This window comes from Haliotis asinina, chromosome 2 (assembly GCF_037392515.1).
Source record: "Haliotis asinina isolate JCU_RB_2024 chromosome 2, JCU_Hal_asi_v2, whole genome shotgun sequence".
Taxonomy (NCBI): Eukaryota; Metazoa; Mollusca; class Gastropoda; order Lepetellida; family Haliotidae; genus Haliotis; species Haliotis asinina.
In genome coordinates, this window is record NC_090281.1 from 13,847,438 (window position 1) to 13,862,657 (window position 15,220).

The 15,220-nt window shown below is 37.7% G+C and overlaps 1 protein-coding gene across 2 annotated transcripts; it reads right to left on the reverse strand.

Moving 5' to 3' along the window:
- Positions 1-46: 46 nt before the first annotated feature.
- Positions 47-15,163, reverse strand: LOC137273276 (dolichol phosphate-mannose biosynthesis regulatory protein-like). Of its 2 annotated transcripts, XM_067805821.1 has the most exons (5): positions 14,914-15,163; positions 11,971-12,002; positions 11,744-11,833; positions 1,028-1,130; positions 47-146 (listed from the first exon to the last, which is right to left on the reverse strand). In XM_067805821.1, the coding sequence occupies exons 2-5, from the start codon at positions 11,971-11,973 to the stop codon at positions 88-90; spliced, it is 255 nt and encodes an 84-aa protein (XP_067661922.1). In that variant the 5' UTR covers positions 11,974-12,002; positions 14,914-15,163; the 3' UTR covers positions 47-87. The 2 variants fall into 2 exon arrangements, with proteins under 2 accessions (XP_067661922.1, XP_067661921.1); XM_067805820.1 differs by lacking the exon at positions 14,914-15,163 and having other exon boundaries at positions 11,971-12,161.
- Positions 15,164-15,220: the final 57 nt, after the last annotated feature.

Genomic DNA, 15,220 nt, shown 5'->3' on the forward strand with positions numbered 1-15,220 from the left:
TAGTCCCCATGAATGTGGATCCAAAGATATATGAACACGAGAAAAATGGCATAACAAGAAATTTTATTACAAGACAATATCATAGGATCAACTTTTCTTGACTTTCTTGGCATTCTTCTTTATTGTTACAATCACCATAAATAAACCTGAAAGGAGCAAAGAAACCATTATGAGAAAGATATTTTTGTTAACAATTTTGTTTGTAGCTGTTTGCTGCAAGGTATTACACAGATGGATGACAGGTGCAAAATCATTGTACTACACTCGCAGATGGATCAGTGAGCATTGAAATTTCAATCTCTGTTCCTTTTGGTGTTGACAGGATGACATAGGTATTTATGCTTTCATCTCAGAGATACTGCAGTGTTGCAGGGTAACAGTTAATCTACATTAATGTTAATTCAAGTGCTTGATATCAACAAGGTCACAAGATAAGCCACTGGATGAGTATGGCAGTATAACAGCTTTAATCCTAAATATGGCCAGGTGACATCTCCAGGGCACTCCATACATAAGGACTGACATCATCAGCGGTTTTGTAGTACAGATCACAGGTACAATCACAGGTTTCATCACTCAACAACCTTTTATTCACTGAGAGTACTTTTGCCTCTGAAAAGAATACTTTCTGAGAGAGGGCACCAGATGCTACTCAACCTTTAGCAATTCCCAAGCCTCATCCCAGCATGCATCACCAGGAGAGGTTTCATATATAGTGCCTTTCTTGGGAATCAAACCCAGGTTTTGAAGCGAGTGACTTTTGTTTTACATCGCACACAGCAATATTCCAGCTATACAGCAGTGGTCTGTAAGTAAACAACTATGTCTGGATCAGACAATCTGTGCAGTTTGGAACCAATGACATGTGTCGACCCGCTCCCGTTAATCGCCTTTTATGACAAGCATGGGTTACTGGAAGCCAATATTCGAACTCAAACCTTCACAGGTTAGGTTGTAAAGTGATGACAAAGCACTTCAAACTCTTGACCACTCCAGTGTCTGTGATATAATGAAAATCAGAACTTACCAATGAAAACTAAACCCAGTACCCCAGCAACAAGGGGAACAGCGATGGCGTAGAACCTGTCTGGGAAGAACTGGTGAAGCCACTGATCTGGCTCTACAAATGGCTGGAGAAAAAAAAAATAATAATAATAAAACAGGTTGAAATTAACACAAAACTGAATAGTAATGAAATACATGAAAACGGAGCAGAAAAATACATTAATGTTTACTCAGAGGCAAAACCTCTGACAGTGTTTTACTGATAATCTTGTGCATAATGTTTTGGGTTTGAGTGAGTGAATTTAGTTTCACACCACATTCAGCAACATTCCAACCATATGGCAGCGGTCTGTAAGCAATCGAGTCTGGACCAGACAATCCAGTGATCAACAGCATGAGCAGCGCTCTATATAATTGGGATACGAATACGTGTCGGCCAAGACAGTGAGCCTGAACACCCATTCACATTACTTGGCCTGACAACATGCATGGGCTACTGAAGATCAATTCTAAACCGGATCTTCATGGGTTTTTTTTCATTTGTACCAGTGGTAGAGTGTGTTCAAATTATGGAAAGAACACAAACGTGTCACACCAGCTGCAGCAAGGATTGACTGAGGAAAACTTGAACACTATGAGATACCAAGATGATATTTTGCAAATGGCTGATATCCCATTGTTACAACAGAACTGCCCTGGAGTGAGTGAGTCTAGTCTTCTGTTGCTTTTAGAAATATTCCAGTGAGATAAGGGTGGGGGACACTAGAAATAGGCTTCACACATTGTACCCATGTTGGGAATCGAACCCAGGTCTTTGGCGTGACAAGGGAACACTTTAACCACTAGGCTACCTCGCCCCTGGGTGAAGACAGGTATCTGCTTATCTTTGGGATGCATGCTACACATAACAACTATCACTTCATTATTTTCCTCAGGATGTATTTCACGTAAAGAAAGAAGTAGTTCCAAGTAAAAACACTCTCTAGTGCTCCAGATAGGGTGTGTATTTTACGCAATACACATCATATTTACTCAATGAATTATGCATCAGGGAGTACAAAAAACACTAAAGAATTACTTAAAAAATAGGTAGGTAATACCTTGCATACTGTTCTTAGTTAACTAAAGTGGCTTGCATATTATAATTTGTCATGGTACTCAAACTGTAGCGCTGTATCTGAATGCTTTTTCGCAGTTTAACACCACACTGAGCAAATATTCCAGAGATTCAAATGTAATAAGGACATTCTTGATGAGTTCCGACCCCCTGATTTATGACTCATTAAACATATCTACCATGAAATGGAGCACCATTTACGATATAATCTGAACGTTTAAATAATGCTATTTCCTTTCTTGATATGAAATGATCTTCCCAAGAACTTTCATTGACTTTTAGAGACTGCAGTGAGGCGAAAGCGCCAGACTTAAATAAAACACTTGCTACTAGCCATGTGAATGTGCTTTTGAACCCCCATTTTTGCATTGTGGTTCATTTGCTGTTTTTATGGATTGCTACCTTGAGGCATTTATCTTTCCACCTAATAACATTTTGTTCATGGAAATGTATCTCAATATAATTCTGGACACCCAAAAGTCAAGAAACTCTCTGCACTTTGGCCACGTTCTGACAGGGGATATGACAAAATTAAACATGCAGATGTCATTAATACATGCTAAAATACATCTTTTCGAAAACTCAAAAGATAAACTCGCCCACCCAAGAAGAATGCTTAGTTTTGCTCAGAATTTATGTTTTGGAGGTTGTGAATGAACAAATGAGTATGAATGAATGTATTTTTAAAACTGTCATGACACAAAATTCAACTCATTTTAACTTAGAGTTAAAGCGCTATCAAAAAATCTCCCCCTTGGACCAAATTGTTTTTTGTACATATACTTTTACACAAAATACATCTTTTTTTAAAAGATGTTTTGGAGGTATGCTTATAAGTATCATGACATAAAATTTACATCATTTGGATTTACAGTAATATTCGTTTATAACGAACTCAAAGGGACTGTTGTTTTCAGTTCGTTGTAAGCGAAGTTCGTTCTAAGCGATTCGGGAATGTTCGTGAATATTCGGAAATTACCAAGAATTGTCACCACGTCACTGGTTTCAGACAAGATCATGTTCACACAGAAAATAAAATGAGACAAAACCAACGAACATGTAATTGTCATGGATCGTTCATTTCATCATCGATCATGTATTTTATTACGCATCTTTAACAAAATCGGTAATTTTAGTTTGAACACGAGCAGACATTTGAATAGATTTCAGAGCTTGCACACAGTCATTAATATTATCAAAGACAGACTTGAAAGAATGACTTCCCAGATTGCTATTTATGCCTTGACAATGTTAACAAGATTAACAAGATTTAATAAATGATAAAAGTTCACAGATAAGATTATTTTATTATCCCCTTGATCCCATGTGAGGAAGCCTGTTTGTTTTCACAAGCTAATTGGTGACACGTGAGATGACACGCGAGTGGATTCGGATCAGCTGTTCATTGTAAACACGTCAATCAACGCATGAAATAGCACAGAGGGACCTGTCAATTTGTTTGTTGTAACAGATAATTTGTACTATCAGTGTTCGATGTATACGGTAGTTAATTCATAACAATACATAGGAAGCAGTCGGGACTTCTGAATTTGTTTGTTGTAACCGACAATTCGTAGTAAGCGCGTACGTTATAAGTGAACTTTACTGTATTTGATTAATTTAGAGCTTTAATTAAAAAATCTCGTCCATGGCGAAAAACAATTTGGCCCATGGACAAGAATATTTACTAACTCTCAAAATACATGGGTATTTTTTAATGTTTTGGATGTTGTAAACAAATAAAAGCATGCTTATTTATAAGTATCATGTCACGAAAACTAAATCATTTGGACTTACTTCAAATGATTTAGGGTCTTCTGAACAATATCAGGGCAGAAAACATTTGGTTCATGGGCAAGAATATTTACTTTTGCTCAAAATGTGTGTTTTGTCAATACCTGAGTGGCTGTAAGAATGAAAGTATGTTCATAAGTATCACGGCACAAAAATCATTTTGACTCATTTTGACTAATTTCGAGTGTTACTAAACACACTGGGGTGATTTGAATTCATGTTTTTGTAATACCTAAGAGGTTGTAAATCAATGAAAGTATGTGCATAAGTATCATGACAAGTAAATCATCTAGACATATTTCAACTAATTTAGAGGTGGTTTCTCACTTGGGTCCCTCACAACGGCCACACAGGGTAGTTGTGTGGAGGGAAACTGTGTGCGTGGCATGTACCACACTGTAAAACCAGCAACTTTAAAATCGCAAAAATTGGAGCCTGCAGCTTCGATGTTGTGCATGTGCACATGGAGGAGGTTTTAGCCCCATGTTGATATTGTCCACAGTGAACAAAAGTTACATTCCCTTTTCCAAGTACATGTATTTCTGTTGTGTTATTTGGCAGTGATTATTATCATGCTTGTGTGCACACTTGTTTAGTTTACTTTCTATTTGTATGGAATGACTGATAGTAATTATTTCAACATTTTCAACACATTTTCTATGCAAGGCAACACGCGGCTGCTCGTAAATTCGACAAAAGTGCTGAACATACTGCACATGCACAGCAGAGGTCAAAGTTCGCTTATGTAAAAATGTTGCTGTTTCATAGTTTTTCATTGCCGCTTTTACTGTTTCAGTAGCAAGCTAATATGTTTACGTTGCTATTTCCATGATTAATGTGGGCTTTCTGCGTTTCTTGAAACAGTGGGAAAGCTTTCTTCGGTAGGCTTGCACATCGCTAAATTGTCCTGCCTTACCTTCCTCCAAATCATCTAATTAGCAGAGCCCAATATGCCTAATACCTGTAACCACTGAAATGTGGCATCTCATTGGAGTGGGCTAAGCTCACAAGTAGCTGTGTCGTTCTGTCTCTTCTCCATTAATTCTCACAACATGTAACAAACCCAACACAGTTTGTACCTTTGAGATGAAATGTAATGTACAATACTGTAATGTTGAGTAAGTACATCGATCTGCAAAACTGGAAACCGATAACGTGTCAACCAAGTCAGTAAGCCTGACCACCCGATCCTCTTAGTCACCTCTTATGGCAAGCATAGTCGCCTTTTATAGCAAGCACGGGTTGCTGAAGACCTTTTCTACCCCAGACCTTCACGGGTATGAGGTATGAATATAATATCAGTTATCATGTCACATACGCCTACAGGTTTGGTCGGGAGTAAATCACATATGTGAAACAGACATTCAGTCATACATGTCTTTTATTTACTGCTAGACACATATTAGATGATCCCGCGCACTAAACGCATTTGTGACAAGAGAGGTGGTACAACGAATTGGGCGAGCATAGGTAGCTTGACGATTATGCACGTGCAATACATGCTAACCGTAACATGAAATCAACACCGCTACTGATTAACACTTGTCTTGCTGCTGTTTTACACCTGTCACAATACTGTTAAACAGATTTCACTTGTAGTAAAAAATGTCCAAGTTAGGAAAACATGGGCAAATAGTTCATTCACAGGCAAGGGAGATAGCATACAATGTTATCATGTATATGGACAAAAATTGTGCAACCAAAGCAGATTCTCTTTTACAAAGTAGCCTTGCTACTGGACTCTCAACGGCAACTTTAAAGCGCATTAAGGCAGAAGGTGGTAGGAGTGCGAGTGGACCTACATTTATCAGTCCCACCAAGTTGCACAAACCTAAAACTTGCAGTTACAAACTTGATGATTTCGACCGGTGTGCAGAACGTCTATTTGTACAAAGTTTATATGGCGTAAAAAACAACTACCCACTCTGGATACGATGTATGATATGGCAAAGTGCCAGTTGTACTACAAGGGTTCTAAGGAAAGTTTTTGAAAAAATCTCAAAGACATGGGGTTTAGGTGGCGAAAAACGCAGTCAAACCGTAAACTTTTAATGGAGCGTAAAGACATTGTTTCCAAGCATTTGCAATACTTGCGTGCAATAAAGAAATACAGAGAAGAAAATCGAACACTCATCTTTATCGATGAAACATGGTTGCATGTACACCACATTGTCCCAAAGTGTTGGCAACTTGAGGGTGAAGTCGTAATAAATGGGGTTCAACCTCCGTCTCGCACCGGACCTCGGCTTATTGTGGTTCATGCAGGGGGTGAAAACGGTTTTGTTCCAAATGCTTTGCTTCTTTTTGATTCCAAACTAAAATCAGCAGACTATCATTACAAGATGAACTTTGATAATTTTTCCAAATGGCTCCAGGAAAAGTTGATCCCAAACCTTCCACTGCACTCTGTCATCGTTATGGATAATGCACCATATCATAGCAAGCAAGTGGACAAATGTCCGACAACCACCAACAGAAAAGATGACATAAAAGCGTGGCTACAAAGGCACAATATCTCATTTGATGAGAAAATGCATAAGCCGAACTATTGTTTCTTGTAAAATCCAACAAATCGGGCCCTGTTTACAGAGTAGACACGATGTTGAAGCAACATGGTCATGATGTACTACGTCTCCCTCCATACCACGCAGAACTAAACCCGATTGAGTTAATTTGGGCAAATGTGAAAAATTATGTCGCTTCACAAAACTTGCAGTTCACAAAAAGTTCCTTAAGAGTTGCCATAAATGACAGGATGTCTGCAATCGGTGCAAAAGAATGGTCGGAATGTTGTAAACATGTTAAAACAATTGAAGATGGTTACTGGCCACGCGAAATCGCAGTAGAAAGGGAAATTGACAGTCTAGTGATTGACTTAGGACTTGCAAGTGATTCAGACACCGAGACTGATTCAGAGAGTGATAATTAAAGCATAAATCAGTAAGTCCGCCTAATTTTCCAGCATTGTTGTGTCTTGTATAATAATTGACACATACTATATCAGGTTTTTACTGTTCCCATACTTTGTCATAAAAAAAGAGTAATCTTTGGTGAGTTGTCTGTATTTTATATTTTTTTAGTCACTGATAAATCTACTGAACCCGGTACTGAGTAATCCCCAAACCGACAAATTTGTGTACAAAGATATTTCTCACTGACTTATCAATGTCAAAAGGTATTTTCAGTTTTCTGTACACAATTTTGGTGACCATAATAAAAATATGACAGAAATTCGGAAATATTGTTTGAATACTAACCATTTCTCTGGAACCGGTTATATAAATTTCCAAGACATGTATTCCTGGTCGATCACCAGCGGAATTATGGACGAAAATCAGCCCGTACAGAGAAATAGGAACAAAATTACGGGATAAAAATATTTCCCCCTTGCTACTCTGATTTAGCCATCACCATTCAGTAACAGATAACTTTTAGCATATTAAAAAGTTAAATGAAACACAATTAACTATATGTAGTTATTATCTATTTAATATTTAGCAGACGAAAAGTCAACTTTACCCATTAAAACAACACCACATATTCCTTCGAATGATAAGACTGCAATTTCAGGCATAAGATACTGATCTTCCACGCTAGCCTTTAGTTAAGACGAACACAAATAGATGATTGGGGCATTGACAAGCATTATAGATATTCAACAATTTTGTTTAAAAAAAAACCAGGAAGATTTCATTTGCTTCGTGAAATGGATCGGTGGTCCTAAACATATTTGCTCAGTATATTGTGTTGATTCAATTCATTGGGATTGTACCTGTTCCCAAATCGAGTGTGCTATAACAATTCATGCGTGAAACGCATGGGGAAAATGAACTTCTCAATATTTATCAGACACCCTGTCTCCCTCTTGTTTCAAGTGGATCGTTCTGTGGGGCGTTCCCAAGTATGCAAATTGGGGTCATTTGTCAGGTCATGGATCACCTTATATGTGTTTACCAGTATATGGTATTCAAATTCTGTTAAAATTCGTTTAGCCCGCTCAGGCACTGTGACTTGTGGAAGACATATGTTGAAATTGTTCTGTTTCTTTTCTTTGTAAATACTTACTGGTTACACTTAATATTTGGTGTAATTTCTATCTAATAAGGTTAATCAAAGGTGTCATGTCGAACAAACACGTACTGATTGTTTAACTGTGTCATAAAGATATATGTTGAAAGAAAGCAGGTGTGAATCCACAGCATGCATTGCAACATTTCATGTATTTTTATTGCTTGTACATTAATACATTTTATCACCATTTTTATTTTGTCAGCATATGCATGTATTCTTTTTATGTAAGATATGAGACATACACAAACAAATTCCCCTTCTCATATCATTGTACGAGGTTCAATTCTACAAAATATGCTCTGCACTATTTCAGCTATATGGTGGCAGTCTGTACTTAGCCAAGCCTTGGCCAGACAATCCAGTGATCAACATCATGAGCACTGATCTGTGTGATTGAGAACTGATGACGGGTCTAGGAGAATTGCCACCAGGACAAATGCCACCCGGGCAATTCCCACCTAGGACAATTCCCATCATCCGGGGAATAGCATCCGGGTTATGACCTTGTCGTTGAGGGCCTGCTCTCATCGGAGAACATCCAGGAACCCCCAGATGACAGCCTGACATATTGGTCAACAGGAGGCAATGCCCCCCCTCCAGATGGTTATTAGTTCTGGGCAGGTCGTCCAGTGTCCTCTGGTGTTAGTTCCAGGATGCAGTGGGGAATAGTGGAGGATGTCGAATTTGGTGCTGTGAACGGACAATGAAGGTGTCCTCAAAGTAGTCTATCACGGGCTGTAGTTCTTCAGGCAGATGCTCTGCCACCACCTCAAATGTGTTAACAACCTCGGTTGATGTTGAATAGTCTGCTTGCAGACTTGAACTCCATATCTGCTGTAGGCATTTTGGCTCAAATGGTAAAAACATTTTTTGATGTGAACATTCGGAAACTGTGTCGCAGCTGCATTCCAGATAGTTTTCACAGTCCAGCAAGAATGAAACAATACAATCCCTCAGGTCTTCAATCGGGAAAACACTTCCCTGTACGTCACCTCCTGCTTGTTTGGCGAAAGCGCAAACACAGATGGTATAACAGATGGTATATGGGGCACTGAAGGTACATTCTAACCCGTAATTTCATGGTGTTGATGGACTACTGTATGCGACCAACTTTGAAGTTGGTGTTATTTCTTCCAATTTCAGAGACCCGTGAAGGTCCCGGGGTAGAATAGGCCTTCAGCAACCCATGCTTGCCATAAAAGGCGACTATGTTTGTCGTAAGAGGCAACTAACGGGGTCGGGTGGTCAGGCTCGTTGACTTGGTTGACACATGTCATCCGGTTCCCAATAGTGCAGATCGATGCTCATGTTGTTGATCACTGGATTGTGTTGCCCAGACTCGATTATTTACTGACCGCCACAATATAGCTGGAATATTGCTGAGTGTGGCATAAAACTAAACTCACTCACTCACTCCCATTTCAGACGAGATGATACTTCAGACCCGCTCTATGGGGTGAAGGTCACAATGGTAGAAGGAAGTGAAGTACCTCATGACCATGACATTTTGTAGTATTGGTCAGCCTTATGCACATGGTTATTAATCCATGTGTTTGCCTTAATAATTCCATACAAAACAGGTGGTGCCTTTAATGGAAATGTCAAATCATTTTTCTGAAACCATGCCAACCTATCCCCCTTCAGTCTGTTTGAGACTGGGCTTTTGTATCAGGGTCCTGTACATTGTGCTACAGAGCATTGTTCATGTACACTAACTAGAAGGCAAGGCGGAACTAGCCATGCATCTCAATGTGATTGTCACGATTGTATTAAGATTTTGCTCTAACTACAAGTGAACAACGAGGCAAAAAACCCTGACTTTTACATCCTCTTTGCAACAGAATCACATGCTCAGCCTGGCCAAATAGGAGTTTTTGTGTGGATGTTTCTGTTGCTGTGCTGGCAACCCACTGGGTACGTATGGTGTGACTGGCATTCACCCATGTTTCATAACAGAAAACCGTAAACAGAAATGTTGCAAACCTTTATTACAGTTTTGCCCAGTTGCTCACAACTAGCTGTTTCGCATTCGAATAATGTCAGATTGTTCTCAGAGAAGATGTCTATTCTCCCCTCTACCTTTCCATAAGAAAACCCAAATTTGTGCAGCATTAACCATAACTGATGTCTGGATGTTACAAGGGAATGTTCAGACTCCATGTGTTTTTTTCCAAAAAAAATACAAATTGCAGGAGGGAATTTATTTTGCCCATATAACCTCCTTGTAGCATTCCAAACAAGTTTCTTTTTTAAATAAATCATGCTTTTCTACTTTCACTGGTTTTGATACGGCCCCTCACAGGTAAATGAATCAACAACTTTGCTGGCTCTTAGCATGTGTCTGTCGCACACCTGGCTGTTCTTATCTTTGCACTTCTCCCACGAAACAAATGCCTGGCCACCAGATGTAATTCCAACATTATACTTTTTAAAAAACATTTCTAGCATCATACTCTGCATACATCAAATACATTTGCAAAAATTAAAAACAGAGAAGAGGCAATTGGATTCTTCATTTCATTTCAGTGTGTGTTTAGCAATAATACACAACATTAAAAAAAATCACTCATATATACAGGATGTACATGAGGACTGCAACGATCTCAATGATTTGACTCCCTGAGAGTGGCGATGGCAGGAATCAGTATAGGTTTGTATATTACAAAATACCCTTCAAGTATTCATTACTATCAACTCATGTATGATAACATATACTGGTATGATAATACCCCTCCAAATCCTGCTTGTCAAACAACACAATAAAAATACAACTATTATAACAGACTCACTCAGCAGGCTGCCAGCAATAAAAAAACACAAAAAATCAATCGCAAACAAGTAAAGGAAATGCTAAAAAGTACCAAAAATCTGCACGCCTCAGATAAAAAGGTGGAACGGTTAGAATCAGCATGGTATCAAATATAGCATTGCCATATTGTGAGTAGTTACATAATCAAAGGAAAATACTTGTTAATTTATGTGGAATTACTTCTTTGTATTTTTTAATCAATTTGACATGATGTCTATTATAATACAACTTATTGTAAAAAGCCAGTACAATCCCTAACAAACAAACACAGACAGACAAACCTGAATAGGTACACCTGCAGAGTTCACATGTGTCAGGCTTTGCCCAAGTTAGAAACATGTCTGATTTTGCAAGATTTTTTAATATTGTACTAAATTAACCAAATCAAGTCAAAATGAGTTGAATTTTGTGTCAAAATACCTTAAACATACCTTTATTCATTAACAATATCCAAAATATGAATTCTGAGCATAAATAAACATTCTCATCCATGGGCCACTGTTCGACCGGCCCATTTGCAAGCAAATTTAACTTTTGAGCTTTTTAAAAACATTGTTGTTCATTTTTTCATCTTTATCATATAGTCATGACAAGTACATGTTTTATTCTGTCAAATCCTTATCAGATATTTTCCACCCTCAAATTACTGAAAAGCGTGTGAAAATATTATGCAAATGAACTTTGATGTAAACTTTTGTTAAGAACATGACAGTTTTCACTGAATTTCACGATGCATTGAGCTGATGACAAAATTATTTTTAATGTCACAAAGTTGTTTTACAATACATGAGTTGATGTGAAAACAGCACCTTAAACAGTGTGGGATGTTTTTCAAAATCTAGTTTGGAACAGTTGACTGAAGTAAGTGGCTGCATTTATGCTCGCGAGTCTAAACTTTGGATGGATAGAATATATTTATCAAGTAGAGTAATTTCATTTCCACTTACCAGCACTATGACCCACAGTGTGTAATAGGAAAAAATGAAGCCTGCCAGGCCCACCATTCCCATCCCTGCTACCTGATCAGCTCCTGTAGCCTGCAGCATCAACATAACTCAACATCAACGTCTGACAACAACAACTGCATCATGCTTACATATTCAATGTACAGAACTGAGAAAGCCCAATATATTTTGAAAGATAAAAGTGATGTATATAAATATGTAATACTTGCCATTGTGGTGTCCTCAGTGCTTCCAGATTTGTCTGTAAAGACAACATGAAATGGCTGTAAAAATATTTTATGAAAGAACAATACTAAGCCCCATGGATGTGTATCACCTTGGTAACTCATCTGCTGCGAAACATGTAAATGTGATTCCACAGATGGCGCTGTCTCACTTAAGTGGTCACTGTCATAAGGCTGGCATAGGGGATGTGTCCACTGCTCAAGTGATTGCCTAGTGATTGAAGTATTCGCCCACTATGCTGCAAACCCATGTTTAATTCACGACATAGGAACAATGAATGAAGCCCACTACTGGTGTCCATCTCCAGAATACTGTGGTAATATTGCTATAAAAGGCAGTATGACACTCCCTCAAAGCAGATACCACATATCCAGGAGTCAGGGGTTTTGATCATGCAAGATAAAAATGTAATTTTCATCTTTGATATCATCTAAAGTTTATATTTTACTAACCATGCCTGAAAAAGCAGATATTCATCTATTTCACACAAAAATATCTGGAGTTTCCTACAAAACTAGTGTTGATGAAATTGTATCTGTGAAATTGTTGTCGCTCTCCACTTCTGGGAATCTTCAGATTCAACGATGAGCCATGCTCTTTGCTCTGCCTTGCGAGGGAGTGTTGTGATCACACAGCTTCTTGTGTACATATTGCCTGTCATATGCAGACAACTGATCTTACTAAATTCTCATATACTATTTTTAGTTATATATAATTAATTTTGCATCCAAGTGGTATTAGTGATCTCAGGTAAATATTATTCAGGTTTAAGTTTGCTTCTTATATAACCTAAATTCCGGAATTCCATAATCAATAAAACCTCACATGATAGCCATTAGGCATCCACCCTACTGATGTGTACTTCAATCGGTCTACTCCCATTTATGAGAACTGCCAGTTGTGAGACTCCAAGCTGTGAGACAGTGGACTAGGTAATTAACAAAGAAAACACACCATATCTGATAGAATGGATTAACCCTAGCTGATTAGGGTTTGGCTACTGAACCGCATGAATAAAACAGAACAGACATTTTATTCTCAAAATCACATAGTGACACAGAGAACATATGACATACTGATACATAATAAAACATTGGACACCGTCGAGGTTTATCAAGTTTTTGAGTTAAATGGTGAATAATAATGACATTTCAGTAGATGAACACATTATTCAATATAAGGATGTTTACAGAAATATTGGGAAAGAAACTGATGTCTTAGGGCATTTAGTGCTGCTGTACAGAATTATTAAAAGTGAAGTATATCACGGACAGACAATGTATAAAATTGGTAGATTCTGTTGCATCTTTTATTGTTGTAACAACGTCCTGTTTCAATGGGCAACGAGTACTTTGAAGTTTTCAGTTCAGTTAACCAGATTCTAAAGTAGTAAGGCAAATGTAACAAACAAGTTTCTAAAAATGCTTATATATCATGTAGCAATAACCAGGGCTCCAGATAATTTGTAAACATGAGAAGTACCTACACCTTATTTTTTCAACATAAGAGTACTGGCAAAAATTGAAGTACTGAATGGAATTTAATGTAAGTAATCTCCAAAACTGCTTAAACTGATCAATGAAAATAAATTATACATTATTTTTAACCTAAACAATCAAAATATAACACAATCCAGTATCCTGTAGGATACGATGTGCCTGACACGTGACAACAATGAAAAGTAAATGAAATTAAAGGAAAATTAAATTCAGCATTTGAAGAAAAAAATTGTATATAACATTATGAAAAAATAGTATTTAATTTGCCATTACAACATATCATTTTAATCCACTTTGATATAATACTTATTTTTACGGATACACTGATTGGATATCAACCTAATTCACTGTAATTCATAGAATCTGATTGCAGTAACTATTTTAACTAAAATTAATATAAATGTTTTTATTAACCTTTGTCTACTCTTTTAGATCACTGTTATATGTCAGACCTTCAGCAAGTATTGATGTCGACCTGGCTGTCCCAAAACTCCCATGTCTCTGATAATCTACTACATTATTTCTGTCTATATCAATGTTCTTTACTGGAAACAGTAAATGATCTTTAACGCACAATGTCCTCTGCTTTAATATTTCTTTAACGAACGATGTCTCATGTGGGTACTCTTCAGCAACAGGGCTGTTCCCACTTTCAAGGTAAGGATGTGGAAACATCACCTTTCTGCACTCAACCATGAATTAATGTGTCTCACACCTGGGAGTTCTCACAAATGGGAGGACACGCTTCAATTGCATGCCTGCTCCCCAAATATACCATGAGCAATACAATCGTTGAAGTCACCAGCACATGGATTTCAGCTCACTTTGGGATGGTCTCTCCTCAAAGCTAAGAAATGTTTAGGGAATCCAGAAATTGAAGTTGTATGTGTATTATTAAAGTCGTCCACTGTGAATAGACTTGTCCTGGCTCCTTTTGCTAACACTGTCAAACTAGGGTATATTTGTGAAGCCAGTGAAGACATGGTGGTTCTCGGTTAGATTAGGATATATACTTCACTTATCAGTAGACATATGGTCTTCATACAGATTCTAAAGCTTGATGACCAATCCAGTTCAGGAAAATTCTTTCTTTGCCTTTTTATGAAATAAACATATTTAAACCACATATACATGTACAACATGTATAACATCAGGGGGATGGGGTTAATCTGCTCAAAACGTCATTTTCAGTCTTCCCCAAGAAAACCGGTCAGTGGTCTGGTGATCGATTTCATCAGAACGTCTTGCCAGAGAGTTAATCTCAGGACGGTTTTAGTGTTTAGAGTTTACAATTCAGTTCCGATATACAAAGACAGATTTTCCTGTTGCAATACACATTATGCCAGCTCGACTTGACAACTGAACATTAATCCTTTTCTGATTAAACAGGAAATGAATTCAAATTACTGTGTTCGTTTACAAGTTTACCTGCATCCACAATTTCGGAAACGGAAACGTGGACCCGGAAGTTGCCTTGTATTAGTAGATACCAAACTATTTTCAATACGTAGCAGCAAGGAATTCGTTATTTTCAATTTAGAAGCAAGTTGCTCTTAATTTCATAGCAAATAAACAGTGACATGCTTTTTGTATAAATTATTTTTTGTTGCTGATAAAATTAAGGCTAACAATGCTGTAATATATACATAAACCGACATTGTGGTTTAAGTAGTTTCTTAAACATGCAAAAGTGATAACCAGTCCCTTGCAGAGATCATGGGAAACAAGATTATTG